At 40.5% G+C, this 16171-nt stretch overlaps 1 protein-coding gene across 5 annotated transcripts in view; it reads left to right on the forward strand.

Moving 5' to 3' along the window:
* ACSS2 (acyl-CoA synthetase short chain family member 2) overlaps window positions 1–16171 on the forward strand; it is a 46847-nt gene that overhangs the window by 17344 nt on the left and 13332 nt on the right. For 4 of the 5 annotated variants that reach the window (XM_078057130.1, XM_078057128.1, XM_036092272.2 and 1 more), the window contains exons 3-4: window positions 15640–15731; window positions 15938–16041. In XM_078057130.1, coding sequence (XP_077913256.1) covers window positions 15640–15731; window positions 15938–16041 — 196 coding nt within the window. Of the gene's footprint in view, window positions 1–2655; window positions 2741–15639; window positions 15732–15937; window positions 16042–16171 lie in introns of all 5 variants that reach the window. The other variant, XM_078057129.1, reaches the window with a different exon arrangement.

Below are 16171 nucleotides of genomic sequence, written 5' to 3' on the forward strand. Positions count from 1 at the left end.
AGGCACTGACAGTTCAGGCAAAATATAAAAATGGAGATAAGGGTAGAGGTTGTGAAAAGTGGTCAGATATTGGAATATTTTGAAGGCAGAGCCAATAGGATTTGCTGATGAACTTGATGTGGGGTAGAAGAGAATGGAGTCAAGAATATCTCAAAGGTTTTTTTGGGCGCCTGGGTGGCTCAGTCGGTAAAGCCTCCGACTCTTGGTTTCGGCTCAGGTCGTGATCTCATGGATCATGGGCCCCACATCAGGCTCCCTGCTCAGTGGGGAGTCTGCTTAAGATTCTCTCCCTCTGCTGCTCTCTCTCTCTCAAATCTTTTTTAAAAAAGAATATCTCAAAGGTTTTTTGTCTGAGCATCTGGAAAAACGGAATTTTCAATTGAATTGGAGAAGAAAGAAGACTGGGAGGCGAAGCTTTGGGGAGGATTAGGAATTTGTATTTCATAAACAGAGATATGCAGCTTTGACAAGTGCTAAGGAGCCAATGAAGAATTTCAATTAGAAGACATTTTGAAAAGATCAATCTCTTGATCATATATATTTTAAAAAAAAAAAGTCTAGCCTGAGGATCTGCAGGCAGAAGTCCTAACCATTGCTTTGTGACCTTTGGCAAGTTATGACATCCTTCTGAGCCTTAGTTTCCAGGCCTTTCAAATGGATAGCAAATCTTGTCCTGCCTATCTCAAAAAATTTCTGTGAGGATTAGCTGAGATGAAAGATGAGAAAACATACTGAAAAGATTTATTACTGTGCAGTGGTGTTAATACTCATACATATCACACATGTCCAAGGGCAGTGTTAGGCAGAGAGACTCAAGACTGGCAGCGACATGATGACTTTTCCATCCTTTCTGAAATGCCCTCCTTTCTTCTCATGAACACTTAGCCTCTTTTCTCAAACTTAGCTCAAAATCCACCATTTCTACGAAATGTGTGATGATTGACCACACTTACTTCTTTTTGATGCCTTTGGTGTTTTCCTACACCTGCATTTTCTTGCTTTCCTTGATCACTGTCCCCCAAGACTTAGATGGTGGGTGGTTTGGATTTCTCTAATTAAAGGATTTTAAGCTTATGAAAGTAAGGACTAGCCTCTCACTCCATTTCATTTATGATTTAGGTGGCCACTCTGGCAAAGATCATTTCCATTCCTTCATGGGTTGGGATTTAGTAGGTAAAAAGTTTTGAGGTGGAGGAGGGGCCTTTAATCTAGCGGCCTTTCTGGCTTTTCTTTACAGAATAAAATTTAAACTAAGCATTTGGGATTCAATATATGATCCCTCCCTAGTCTATGTTATCAATCTTTAAAGTTTTGAAACATACCTAAATTTATAGAAAAGTTACAAGTACAGCTCTTTCTCAGTCACTGGGGCCCATGCTTAGGTACAGATGGGAGAGTAGAGCCGACACAATAGTGGTCAGGAGCTGGGTTTGTCACAAAACCTATGTGACTCGATGGAGACCCTTCAGGAAATCCCCTCAATCAAGAGCTGAAGCTGATTAGCAAGTATGGGCTCTGGAACAAATATGAGGAGGTCTGGAGGGCTAACTTGACTCTGGCCAGGACCCATAAGGCTGCCTGGGAGCTGCTCATTGCACATCTCTGAAGGTAGCACCTTGCTGCAGCGATTCACCTGTATCCATGTGCTGGATGAGGGCAGATAAAGGTCCTTCAATCCAGAATCATCTTTATTTGACTTTCAGGATCTCAACATTCTATCTTTTCAATCTTACAGCCCACAAAATGTAGCTTAAGGTCTAAACTGAATTGGTTGCGGGCGCCTCGGTGGCTCAGTTAGTTAAGTGACTGCCTTCGGCTCAGGTCATGATCCCAGTATCCTGGGATCGAGTCTCACGTCGGGCTCCCTGCTCAGTGGGGAGTCTGCTTGTCCTTCTCCCTCTACCTGCCGCTCCCCCTGCTTATGCTCTCTCTCGGTCAAATAAATAAATACAATCTTAAAAAAAAATAAACCGAATTTGTTGCTATTTAATTTTATACCAAATGATTGAGATTTTAAAAAATTTCACAAATAGTTCAGCAGGGACCTCCCAAAGAGTTTGCAATTTAAAATTTTATGAAGTAAGAATTTTTTTGAAACCGCAAATACCAGCTTATATCACTATCACTCAATTAAGAATAAAGATAATTTAACTGCATGAGAATAGGCAGAACATATAGCACAAAATATAGTCCTTTATATCAAATAAGTGTAGCTTTATGAAAAAACACCACTTGTAGATGAAAATATTATTTAGGATTGGTATTGGCCTGTAGACTAGCCCGTGCTTTTCCGCTTCTGTATCTAAGCTAATTAATGTTGTTCCCTTCTCCCTGAATTGGTCTGTTCCTTATCTGAGCCAGTCTAAATCCTGCTTATTCTTTCATAACCATCTGAAATGCCATCTTCTTTGTGAAGCTTTTCCCAATTCTCACTTTCCAACCCTCTTTCTTGCTCTCAGCCAGAATGAGTAATAAAACCTGTATCTAAAAAGCACATTTACTGAAATATTTCCCTCGTTTACAGTTGAAGCACTAAGGCCCAGAGAAGTGAAATAATTTGTAAAAGGTTTCATGTTGTGAGAAGTAGCAAAGCTTGACTTGAAACCCAGTTTTCCTCAACTCTTGCCCTGCCCATTCATTTCCCTGTCATTGCAGCATTCCTGCCCAGGGACTGAGAGAGCTTCAGCTGGAGCTGAAGATGGGCCTAGAAGAACAGCATGGCTGAATTTGATCAGTTAAGGTTGGGCCAGACTCTGGAGGAACCCAGGACAAGGCTGAACAGTATGAACTTTGTGCATTAGGCATTAGGGAGCTTATGATAATAAAGGATCCAAGAGCACTGCCTTCATTCACTTGTTAATACTGCTATCTCATTATAGTTTTGATTGGCATTTCTCTCATGATTAGTGATGTTTCATGTGCTTATTGGCCATGTGTATGTCTTCTTTGGGGAAATGTCTATTCAAGTCCTTTGCCCATTTTTTAATTGGGTTGGTTTTTTTTGTTGTTGTTGATCTTTAGGAGTTATCTATATATTTTGGATATTAATCCCTTATGAGATACATAATTTGCCAATATTTTCTCCCATGCTGTTGGTTGCCTTTTTACTATGGGGATAGTGTTTTTTGATACAGTATGTATCAATTTAAAACTTTTATGAAGTCCAATGTCTATTTTTTCTTTTGTTTCCTGTGTTTTTGGTGTCATATCTGAGAAATCATTGTCAAATCTAAAGTCATGAAATTTTTATGTTTTCTTCTAAGAATTTTATTGCTTTAGGTCTTAAAGTTAGGTCCTTGATTCACTTTGAGTTAATTTTTGTATATGCTATTAGGCAAGGATCCAACTTATAGATAGCTGTGCTCCATGGACATTAACTTCTAGCAGCAGGTTTTTAAAAAAAATTAATGTATAGATATTTATGATATGTGCCAGGCATGTATTAGGTGCTTAGACATAGCAATAAACAAAAGAGATCTGGTCCTTGTCCTCATGGAGCTCACATTCTGGGAGGGTGCGGCAAGATTTTTGCCTGTGAGCTGGAATTTTATTTAGGAAGAGAATGTTGGAGACAATGTATTTTGCCTTATTTCAGAGAATGGGGGTCATGTCTCTAGGAGCAAAGTGACTGTACAGTGCTTGACTGTGAAGGTAGACATATGCAGACTTCCTTGCCAGAGGTTTTGGGTCTTTCAGGAAGTTCTCAAGATATTGAAGAGATTGTGGTGTGCATGATCTTGACCATGGGCTAAAGCTCAAAGTGGATGAGAGTGTCCTTCACTCTTCCTCACAGTGTTCCTGGAGATTCTTAGGAAAGAGTCTTCTCTATGTCCATTTCAGTAAACTCCAAATTGGTGTAGTTCAACAAACACTAGCCTGGAAGTCAGAAACTTGGGACCTAGTTACAGATTTTTCTTAATCCCATTGTGTAGCCTTGGCAAGCCACTTCCTCTGGATTTCTTGGATCTTTAAAACGGAGATAATTATACCTGCTCTACCTATTGCTAAAGTAGCTGTAAGGATCAGGTAAAGGATTATCCTCTAATGTAGTTTTATTCCATACTCGTGTAAGGAATTAGCTGGATTCCCATTTGATCTACACAAATACCGTGTGAGACAGGCATGTCAGGTTTTATTTTATTACTTTTTTAAAAAGGATTTTATTTATTTATTTTAGACTGAGAGAGAGAGAGAGAGCACAAGCATGAGCAGGGGGAGGGGTAGAAGGAAGGGGAGAGGGGATCTCAAGCAGACTCCATGCTGAGTGCAGAGCCCGATGTGGGGCTCAATCCTATGACCCCGAGATCATGACCCAAGTCACCCAGGTGCCCCTTATTTTTATTAATTTTATTTTATTTACTTCTATTTGGCCTCTACCTCAGCTAAGTTTGTTCTCCCCACTGTACCCTGCCCCTATGTAAATAAAACCTCTTTTCTCTGAAACTGACTTTTAGGACCCATTCTCCTGCCTCTGAAAGGAAGTAATGAGAATCAAGGAGTCTAAGATACATTAGAAATTATCTAGTCTAGGGGCACCTGGGTGGCTCAGTCATTAAGCGTCTGCCTTCGGCTCAGGTCATGATCCCAGGGTCCTGGGACCGAGCCCCACATCGGGCTCCCTGCTCGGCGGGAGGCCTGCTTCTCCCTCTCTCACTCCCCCTGCTTGTGTTCCCTCTCTCTCTGTGTCTCTCTCTGTCAAATAAATAAATAAAATCTTTAAAAAAAAAAAAGAAATTATCTAGTCTAATACCAGTCTTCTCTCTCCTCCCCTCTAATACTTTATGGAGAAGGAAACTGAGGCTCAGAGAGAGGGGAAAATTTGTGTAAATTCATACATTGAATTAGGGGTAAACAATAGATCTAGGTCTGGTGACTCCAAATAATTATCTGAGGATCTTGTTAATAATCCGGATTCCTGGATCCCACCAGCCTATCAAATCAGAATCTCCAAAGGATAAGACTTATGACTTGTATTTTTATAACATCCTCAGATGTGGTGGGCAGTTGCAGGATACCTTTGAAAAATATGTATTTGTTTTATTTATTTATTTATTTATTTATTTATTTAATTAATTTATTTATTTGAGAGAGATGAGCAGGAGGGGTAGAGGGAGAGGGAGAGAGAATCTCAAGCAGACTCCACACTGAGTGAGGAGCCCATGGAGTCCAACATGGGGCTTGATCTCACGACCTTGAGATCACAACCTGAGCCATAACCAAGAGTTGGATGCTTAACTGACTGTGCTACCCAGGTGCCCCAGAAAAATAATTATTTAGATTGGTGGTCTGAAACTTTTAAAATTATATATCTAAAAGAGTTTTGAAAAATTATGTAACTCTTTACACATTTTGAAGTTCACATTTAAACATTTTATCATAAGATTAAATAATTGCAAAAATTGGGGCACCTGGGTGGCTCATTTGGTTAAGCATCTGCCTTCAGCTCTGGTCAAGATCCCAGGGTTCTGGGATCAAGCCCCATCTCAGGCTCCTTGCTCAGCAGGGAGCCTGCTTCTCCCTCTCCCTCTGCCCCTCCCCTGGGCTTGTGTGCGTGCACTCGTGCTCTCTCTCTCTCAAATAAATAAAGTCTTTAAAAAATAATAATTGCAAAAAAATAATTTCCAATGTGTTTTCTGTTATATACATGTATATATTTCATATATCTTTTTTGAAATCTTGGAACTGCAAATTTAGCTCATATAATCTATAGAAAATGTCCACCAGCTCATATAATCTATAGAAAATGTCCACTATATAACCTAATTTGCGTAGCAAGTTCTCACTGCTAACAAATCAGCCAAATGAGATTTACTTTGTTAGAAAATGCCCAACTTCTTTTTCGATTAAAATAAATATGATAACTATTTAACTTCTGAATTATAATTCTAAGAGAAATAAGGCAAGTAGTGTTACCATGAGTTTGTCACCTGGATAAATTAAGATATTACTCCTTTCAGTATTGATTTCTTAAGAAAGCTCTCTGATTTGCTCTCTTGGGCCTTTCCCTCTGAGGTTAACAGTTCTCAAATTGTCCCTTTGGCACTCTGGAGGGTTTTTGTTTTTTGTTGTTGTTGTTTTTTAACCTTGGCATGGTATAGGCATAATGTTTGGGATAAGAGAGAGAGATGGCATTTAAAAAATTATTTTTATTTTTTAAAGATTTTATTTATTTATTTGAGGGAGAGAGAGAGCGCCCGTGCACAAGCAGGGGACGGGCAGAGGGAGAAGAGGACTCCTTGCTGAGGAGGTAGTCCGAGGTGGGGCTCGGGGCTCAAACCCAGGACCCCGCGATCATGACCTGAGCCGAAGGCAGACCCCCAACCGACTGAACCACCCAGGTGCCTCCTTTTTTTTTTTTTTAAATAGAGTGGGAGAAGTATATTTGTGAAGGATAAAGTGAAAAAGGAGAACCAACGCAGACAGATCAGTGTTAGGAAAGATTACATATGGAAGTTGAGAATCTGGACACTTACTCTCTTAAAACTTTTCCTGCTCAACTACCCATAGGAATAGAGTACCCTACCATGAACACTAATGATTTCAACCATGCTATCTACCTAAATAACAAAGAACCATTGTAATAAGTACTTTTGCATGTGTCAAAATTGAGACACCCGATGTACGTATAAAACAGTGCCCTCTGCTGTTCTTTCCACTTTCTTTTTCTGCTCTAGGCATATTTCTGTTTTAGGCAACATTCCAAATGCTGTGATAATAAAGGATCTGAGAGGACTGCCCTCATTCACTTGTTTTGGGTAAGGCTAGCATAGTGCATAGTATGGAAGGAACGAGTGTATATGATTTCCCTCCTGTAAGTAGGCATGTAAGCAGTGGGAAAGTGTTACCTTCTATACTGACCTAGGTCTGCCTTGTCAACAGAGAAGAGTTGCAGAATCCAACTGGCACCAAAGCCACTTAGGCTAAAGGGAACAGGCACAAGTTTCCTGGATCAAAGCCTGAAAATAGCTGGCATGAGGACAGGATGCAATAATAGCCTAGATTGCAAAGCACAAGTCCCATAACCTGAACCTCAACTCCAGGGTCTTATTGCAGTCTCTCCCATGGCAGAGTCCAGAACTGAGCTCATTGTAGGGACTCAAGAAACTCTTCTTGATATTTCTCCAGATCCCATTCCATACGTTTTACACTCTTCTCCCTCTATGTCTACCATTTCCCCCTGCCTGTCTAGCATCTATCTACTTTGTTTGTATCCTCTATAATCCCCTTTCTTTCCATGTTTCCTCGCTCTGATCAGCCTGGATCTGGTTGGTCATATGAGCAGAGAACTAACTTACTTTCTTACTTTCTTTTTCTTTCTCCCATTTATTTCACAATTATGTATTAAGTACCCACTGTGTGTCAAATTTTATGCTAAGCACTGAGGAGGAAAAAGATAAAAAGATGTCTTGTCTGCCTTTAAGGAACTTACAGTCCAGTGAAGGAAACAGATGTATACATATGACTATAACATTAAAATAAATAAGTGCTGGGGTGCCTGGGTGGCTCAGTCATTAAGTGTCTGCCTTCGGCTCAGGTCGTGATCCCTGGGTCCTGGGATCAAGCCCCACATCAGGCTTCCTGCTCCATGGGAAGCCTGCTTCTCCTTCTCCCCCTCCCCCTGCTTGTGTTCCCTCTCTTGCTGTGTCTCTCTGTCAAATAAATAAAAATCTTTAAAAAAAAATTCCATAAAATTAAAAAAAATAATAAAATAAAATAAATAAGTGCCAAATCTTTAGGCAAATAGAAAGAGAATGAATGAATGAACAGTATGAATGAATGAATAAATGACTAGTGCTAAGAGGCAAACCTTCTAGAAAGGAAGATTTGTAAAGATGTCTGTCTTTCCAAATTAATCTGTATGTTATTGCAATTCTAATCAAAATCACAAAATTTTAAGATTTGAGATATAATTCATACCATGCAACTTACCCATTTAAAGTGTACAAGTCAGTGATTTTTGTTATATTCACAGAGTTGTACAATCATCATCACAGCCAATTTTATCTTATTTTATTTATTTTTAAAAGATTTTCTTTATTTATTTGACACAGAGAGAGTACAAGCAGGGAGAGTGGCAGGAGAGGGAGAAGCAGGCTCCCGCTGAGCAGAGAACCTGACGCGGGGCTTGATCCCAGGACCCTGGGATCATGACCCAAGCCGAAGGCAGATGCCCAACCGACTGAGCCACCCAGGTGCCCCCATCACAACCAATTTTAGAACATTTTCACCACCCCAAAAAGAAACCCCATATTCATTAGCAGTCACTCCTCATTTTCCTCCAACTTTTCCCACTGTAGCCCTGGGCAACCACTAATCTATTTTCTGTCTCTATGGCTCTGACTATTCTGCACATTTCATATAAATGGAATCATACAACATGTGGCCTTTTTTCCCAGCTTCTTTTACTTACCATAATCTTTTAAAGGTTCACAAGTGTTGTAACATGTATCAGTACTTCATTTCTTTTTTTTAAATTTATTAATTTATTAATTTTACAATTTTTTATTATTATTAACATATAATGTATTATTTGTTTCAGGGGTACAGGTCTGTGGTTCATAAGTCTTACACAATACATAGCGTTCACCACAACACATACCCTCCCCAGTGTCCATCACCCAGCCACCCCACCCCTCCTACCCCCATCCACTCCAGCCACCCTCAGTTTGTTTCCTGAGATTAAGAGTCTCTTATGGTTTGTCTCCCTCTCTGGTTTCGTCTTGTTTCATTTTTTCCTCTCTTTCCCTATGATGCTCTGCCTTGTTTCTCAAATTCCACATATCAGTGAGATCATATGATAATTGTCTTTCTCTGATTGACTTAGTACTTCGTTCCTTTTTATGCTAGATAATATTCCATTATATAGATATACCACATTTTATTTATCCTTTCTTCAGTTGATGGATATCTGGATTGTTTTCTCTTTTTAATATCATGAATAATGCTGCTATGAACAGTTGTGTACAAGCTTTTGTAGGAGTATATGTTTTTAATTCTCTTGGGTAATTACAAGTATGCTAAAATCCATCCTTGGTGGACTTCAACTCTACAGTTCTCAGGACACCTACAGTTTGATTTTCTTCCTAATGCTAATTCTGACTTTGGAAAAAAACATCCTCCTTTTGGAGGCCATGTTGTTTAGGAGGAGAAATGCCTAAACTAGACATTTAGATACTGTAACTAGACATAGGTGACTATTAATATTTAAAATAATTAAAATTAAATAAAATTAAACATTTAGTTCTTCTGCCATATTTCACATGTTCAATAGCTATATGTGGCTTGTGGCTATTATGTTGGATAGCACTGCTTTAGAATAATGGGGCTACTAATGTGCTAAGTAACCTTGAGGCCATCAGTGTATTAGGTTTCTCATCTGTAAATAAGGGTGGTGGACATTGAAAGCCCTGTCCTCCTCTGGCATTCTAAGTGATTTATGATTCAGTCTTTGGGGTGTGCCTCCTCTCACCTCCTCCTCCAGCCTTTCTCCCTCTTCACTGTGACTAGGGCAGGAGTATCCAGAGGGAACATCAGTCTGCTAATTAGTAAAGTTATGTTGCTCCCACTCCCTCTTCCCTTGGTGAAAGGGAAAATGACTTGAGGGTATACCTACATCTGAGTGCCTCACATTTGTGCAGTGCTTTATGGATCATAGAATACATTATTTCACATGTTTTCTTAATTTTACATAATCAAAGAATCTCAAAGTTGGAAGAACCTTAAAGGTCATCTCAAACTTCAGAAAACACGTATGACATGGGTTGCTTATAAAATGAGAATTCTAAGGCCCCCACTCCCTGGAAAATGATCTAGTAGGTGTCAGGGTTTTTTGGCCCAATCTGTACAATCCTATATAGCAGCTATATGGGGTGGGGCCTTGGAATTTGCATTATTAACACTGTGTGACCATGCTTTGAGACACATTGGCCATGCTTGGTTGGTCCCAGCCATGTCTTGGAGTCTGCTCTTTACGATCCCTGCAAATCCCAGATTTTATACAGAGTTAGGAAGCTCCTGAAGGAATATCTTCTATCATTGGACAGTTCTGACAGTTAGAAAGGCTTTCCTTATATTGAAATCTCCCAATTGACCCACCTCTTCCATTTGTAGTTACATAACACTAGTCTGCTTCTTTCGCATAATAATCCTTCAGGTTCATTCATTTATTCAGTAAATACTTACTGAGCACTGACTATATACAAGCCTTTGCAAGGCACTGGGGATTCAGCAGTAAACAAAACCAATTTGGTCTATGCCTTCAGGAAGCGTACAGTCTAGTAGGCGAGACGGACAATTAGAAAAATAAATAATAATACAATTATAAATGATGTAATGTATGGTGATTAACAGAACATAATAAAAATAAAATAAAATGCCAACATAAAAAAAACAAAACAAAAAATAATACAATTGTAGCTTGAAAAATGCTATGAAAAGAATGAACAGTGTTGTGATGAAGAACAATAGGAAGGGCTGATGCTACTTAGAGTGATCTGAAGCATGACCTAGAGCAAACCGTTTGAAAAACTGGGGGAAGAACATGGCATATTCTATCAGTAAGAAGGCTGATAATGTGTTTGGAGTCTATTGAGCAAAATGGGACAATGGCACAACATGAGTTGGAGAAGATACAAGGCATAGTAGAAGTTTGGATTTTCTTCTACATGCAATGAAAGCCACTAAAGGATTTTAAGCAGTAGGTGATATAATCTGGTTTATGTTTTTAATAGATTATTCCAGATGATGTATGGATTGGAAGAGGGTAAGAGTGAAGTGGGAGACCAGTTTGGGGCCATTGTGGTCATCCAGGCAAGAGATGAAGGTGGTCTGAACCAGAGTAGAAGCAACAAAGATACAGATATTGAAACTTACTATCATGTATCTCAATATCTTCTCTTCTCCAGGCTAAACAGCTCATAATAGGTTTGACTCCTTTTCTCATCTGGGTTTTTCTCCTCTAGAAGGCCTAACCCACCAGGTTAGATCCTGCCCTGTTTCTGTGAAGAACCTAACTTTTTCCACCTATTTTTCCCCCCAGCTCTTTCCTCTATCCTGTGCCTTACTTTTCTGCTCGTCTAGGGAACTAAAATCTCCAATACAGTGACTGTCCCTCATATAAAGAGGGGAGTCCCAGTCTTCCCTGTCATTAATCAATTATCAGGTTTTCTATGATTCAACCATGAACCTTAAGTACTTACTGTGCTAACTGAGCTTGGAGGAGATCGAGAGGAAAAGGACATGATCCCTGCCCTCCAAGAACCCAAGGTGTAATGGGAAATAGAAAGCCCCAATAAATGTAAAAAAGGTAGTACACAAGGAAATAGATCACAAGGAAAGTGAAATCTTCTGTGCCACAATGCACCATGTGACCTTGAGCACATTAAGTGGCCTCTTTGGATCTCTTTGGAGTTAGGAGACTAAACTGAATGTTCTTTTAAAAATTCTTAACATCCATCTGGGGCACCTGGGTGGCTTAGTCGGTTAAGCGTCTGCCTTTGGCTCAGGTCATGATCCCAGGACCCTGGGATCGAGCCTGGCTTCAGGCTCCTTATTCAGCGGGGACCCTGCTTCTCCCTCTGCCTGCTGCTCCCTCTTCTTATACTCTCGCTGTCTCGCGCATGCTTTCTCTCCGGCAAATAAATAAATAAAATCTTTTTTAAAAAATTTCTTGGGCGCCTGGGTGGCTCAGTTGGTTGGGCGACTGCCTTCGGCTCAGGTCATGATCCTCGAGTCCCGGGATCGAGTCCCGCGTCGGGCTCCCTGCTCAGCAGGGAGTCTGCTTCTCCCTCTGACCCTTCCCCCCTCATGTGCTCTCTCTCTCCTCTCATCCTCTCTCAAATAAATAAATAAAATCTTAAAAAAAAAAAAAATTTCTTAACATCCTAGAGGGCTTGGGAGCTGCAGTAGGCCAGTATTCTGTTCACCTCCTCCTCCTAATGAGCCAGGGGCCCCAGCCTGGTGTGTATGTCAGAGAAAGAAGACACTGGAAGGAGTAAGGTGCCTGTATCAATAATGCATAACTTGAGCCCAGAGCCTGGGAGAGGAGTGTACACTGTGGGGTGTGTGTGTATGTGTGTGTAACTAGAAGTGGGCTCGAGTAAGCAGTTCTTATACAGGTTTGTGCTTGTCTGTTCCTGTATACCTTCTATGTACCAAGCTCTATTCTAGGTTCTAGGGATGTAGTAATGAACAAGACAGGCAAATTCTCTGTTACCATGGAGCTTATATTTCAATAAAAGACACAGGTAATACACAAGCAAATAAAATACATGAGATAATTTCAGATAATGGAAAGTTATGTGAAGCAAATAAAACAATGATTTGCTAATGTTTTGGGAGGGGCAAGCTGTGCCCATAGGTGGGTACGTAAGTGTGGTGCATGTACTTGCAGATAGCCCATGTTTGAGTTCTGGGTCCATATATTTCTCCTTATTTGTGCCTCTGTGTACAAATGGGCAGCTTTTATGCCTACAATGTTTTGTATATTAGTATATGTGATTTTATGCATGCGAGTACACACAGGTGAGCTGGTATGTGGTACACATGTGGGGATATGTGTGCATGGGTGTGTGGTGTATGTCGGCATTTAGCCATAATGAGATGTTCTGAAGTTTCTGTGGCACTCATCAGTGGGCCAGTTAAGAACATGGCTTTTTGCCTCTGGCATTCAGGGCCATTTGCCAGTTTCCTCTCTCTGTGTACCTTCTTACTTTAGAGAGCTCTCTGTGCTTGACTCCTCTTAGCCCTAGGAGGGCTAAGCCAAGGAGAGGATAGTAACTGACTCATCAAGCCAGGAGCTGGAAAGAGGCTGATAATCTTCTGTGTAACCTCCAAGGCCTGGTTTCCCTGCTAGTCCCTGTCCTTCACACTATGAGGCAAAGGAGTTGTGCCTTGAAATGAGAAGACCTGAGGATCTATTCTTGGCTCTACCACTTATTGTTTGACCTTGGCCAAGCTACTACATCTCTCTGGGTTTTAGTTACCTCTTTCTTGAGTACTCTGGGTAGTAAGGAAAGAGAGGGGGAGCAATGGCCTGCAGTATTTAGGGAGGGCTATGTGGTACTGGTGCCAGAAGGAGAGGGGAAGGCGTTCTGAGCAGGGCCAATGGCATGATCAAAAGTGTGGAGGTCGGCTTTTGTGTATAGGAAGCCAGAAGGATCCCACTTAGAATAAAATTCAAACTTCTTACCATGACTACAAGGCCCTATGTGATCTGGCTGCTGCGTAACTCTCATTCTTACCTTTCTTCTTGTTCACTATGCTTCAGCCATGCTGTCTCCCTTACTGTTATTTGAATAGGCCAAGTTCTTTACTGCCTTATTGCCTTTCCAAATTTTGATGTTCTCTCTGCTCAGGATACCCTTCTCAAGAATTCATATGGTTGACTACTTCTCATTACTTGCGTCTTTTAGCTCAAGTATCACCTCCCCAGGGGGAGGCTTTCTCTGACCATTATTTAAAGTAGTTGTCCTCTAATGTTCATTAATATTTAAAATGCACATATCCTTTGACCCAACAATTTCATTTCTAGTAATTTATCCTGCAGATATATTTGCAATGAGTAAAATGACATTTGAATAAGGATATTCATTGAAGCATTTATTTGTTAGATAAACTATGGCACATACAAACTGTGGAACATTATGCAGATGACAAAGAAAATGAAACAGCACTGTAAGTCTTGATGGAGAATTATATCAAGGTATATTGTTAAATTTTTAAAAAAGCAAGATGATTGAGCTCTATACTTAATATTCATGTAGTTTATTGGATATATATTATACTCAATAAAAAACACTATACAGAATAGTGTGTATTGTATACCATCTTTGTATAGAAAAAACAAGAATATGTAAACATAAATACATATATGTAATGCTTCTATAATAGGCCTGTCCCATGGTTCAAACAGCTCTTCCCATCTATGGACTGGCTGGGGACTGTGAGGTGCTTATCTCTCTTCTGAACTGTATTGAAATTCAATTTTTTAAATTTAGTTTTTAAATTTCTATCTTCAGTGATATCCGAAGGATATATGATCTGAAGGATCTTATGAAAGATGCTAACAGTGTAGTCTTCTTCCAAAGTGATTATCTTGGCCACTTCACATTAGTTCAGTTGCTCTACACCCTCCAACCTATTAGGAGTGGTCCTGTCTGCATACTGACTATTTCTGGAAAGTTACATAACATAGTACGAACAGTGGTTGCCAATTGGCAGGGTGACTGGGGAATAGGGGTGGGAGGGACACTTCTCATTACATATCTTTTTTTGTAGTACCATTTGTTTATATGTATTATTCAAAAAAATCATAAAATTGAAAATAAACCCACCGGGGGTCATTAAATCTTCACATACAGTCATGGAAGTTTCTTAAGATGTCTTTTTAAAAAAGTATTTCCAATTAGTTACTCATTATTATATCATTCTTTATATCCTTCATAATGCTTATCATCTGAAAGTATCTTGGCTGTATTTGTTACTTGTATAATTTTTGAACTGTTTTTGGAATATAAGCTCCATGTTGTCAGGGATCTTGCTTGTCTTGTTCATCAGTGCCTTATTTCTATATATGTATATAGCATATAACTAGTTGTTCAGTAAGCAAGTGTGAAGGAAACTAGGCTGAAACCTAGGAAGGACAGGCAAGGCTGAGGAGGTAGACAGAAATCAGATGATAAAGTGTAGTGGTTCTGAAACTTTATTTTTTATTTATTTTTTTAGAGGGGGGAGAGGGGAGGGGCAGAGGGAGAGGGAAAGAGCGAATCTTAGGCAGGCTCCACGCCCAGCACTGAACCCGACATGGGGCTCAATCTCACAACCCGGAGATTATGACCTGAGCCGAAATCAAGAGTTGGACACCTAACCGACTTAGCCACCCAGTCGCCCCTGAAACTTTAAATGTGTATCGGAATCACCAACTGAGGGGCGCCTGGGTGGTGCAGTCAGTTGAGCATCTGACTCTTGGTTTCGGCTCAGTTTGTGATCTCGGGGTCATGAGATCAAGCCCTGCGTTGGCTCCACACTAAGCACAGAGTCTGCTTGAGATTCTCTCTCCCTCTACCCCTCCCGCTCATGCTCTTTCTCTCTCTCTAAAATAAATAAATCTTAAAAAAAAAAAAAAAAGAATCACCAACTGCATCTTTATACCAGCTTGTAATAGAGAGGCAGATTCTTGGACTCTGTGATTCTGATTCAGTAGGTCTGAGTTGGGGCTCAGGAATCTACATTTTAATAAGTTCCCTTGGGTGCAAGTGATCTGGAGACCCCACTTTGAATAACACCAGTGCAGTCTTGACACTGTGCTCAGGAAGAATAACATCTGTGATATCATTTCTCCTTAATACATCCCTACGATGAAAGAGAAAGGACCATCATCCCATTTTACCAACCTAAATGAGGCTCACAGATGGACACTGCATTTTCCAATGACACACAGCTTGTGTATAAAGTATACTGTAAAAGGCCAAAGTATCTGACCAGTCAATTCAAGGTGTGATGGCAGACAGCTCACCCTCACAGGACATTCATAAGGAGCCTTGGTGTTCCTGAATGGGTATTATGACTATTCCTATTTTTTGTGTGGGGGAAGAGGTTATATTCCCTAATGACTGATTGATTTTTTCTGATGTATTTCAGGGAGGGCAATGAACCAGAGGAGACCACCCAGATCACATATCGTGAGCTTCTGGTCCAAGTGTGTCGATTCAGCAATGTTCTCCAAAAACAGGGTGAGTGTCGGGGGGTATAAGAAGGGGACTGGAGGGTCCTGCCTTGGGGTATCTGAGGACTTGGGGGAAGTAGACAAGGAATGGAAGAAATGTGGTAATAGGGGAACAGAAAAGGTCAGCTGTGGTGGGGGGCAGTAGCTGAATGAGAAGGAGCAAGTAGCAGCAGGAAGGGTCCCTGGTCCATGATCTGTGTCCTTTATTTGCAGGCATTCGGAAGGGTGACCGAGTGGCCATTTACATGCCCATGATACCGGAGCTTGTGGTGGCCATGCTGGCATGTGCCCGCCTTGGGGCTCTGCACTCCATTGTGGTAGGAATTTGGACTGGAAAAAGAGACCTAGTGGGGGGTGGGGCTCTGGAGAAGTAGGTTGGGCCTGGATGATGGAGGATCTTAAGAACCAGACTAAGGAGTTTAGAATGTTTGTGTCATAGGTTCCATA

Source organism: Halichoerus grypus, chromosome 10, assembly GCF_964656455.1.
Source record: "Halichoerus grypus chromosome 10, mHalGry1.hap1.1, whole genome shotgun sequence".
Classification (NCBI taxonomy): Eukaryota; Metazoa; Chordata; class Mammalia; order Carnivora; family Phocidae; genus Halichoerus; species Halichoerus grypus.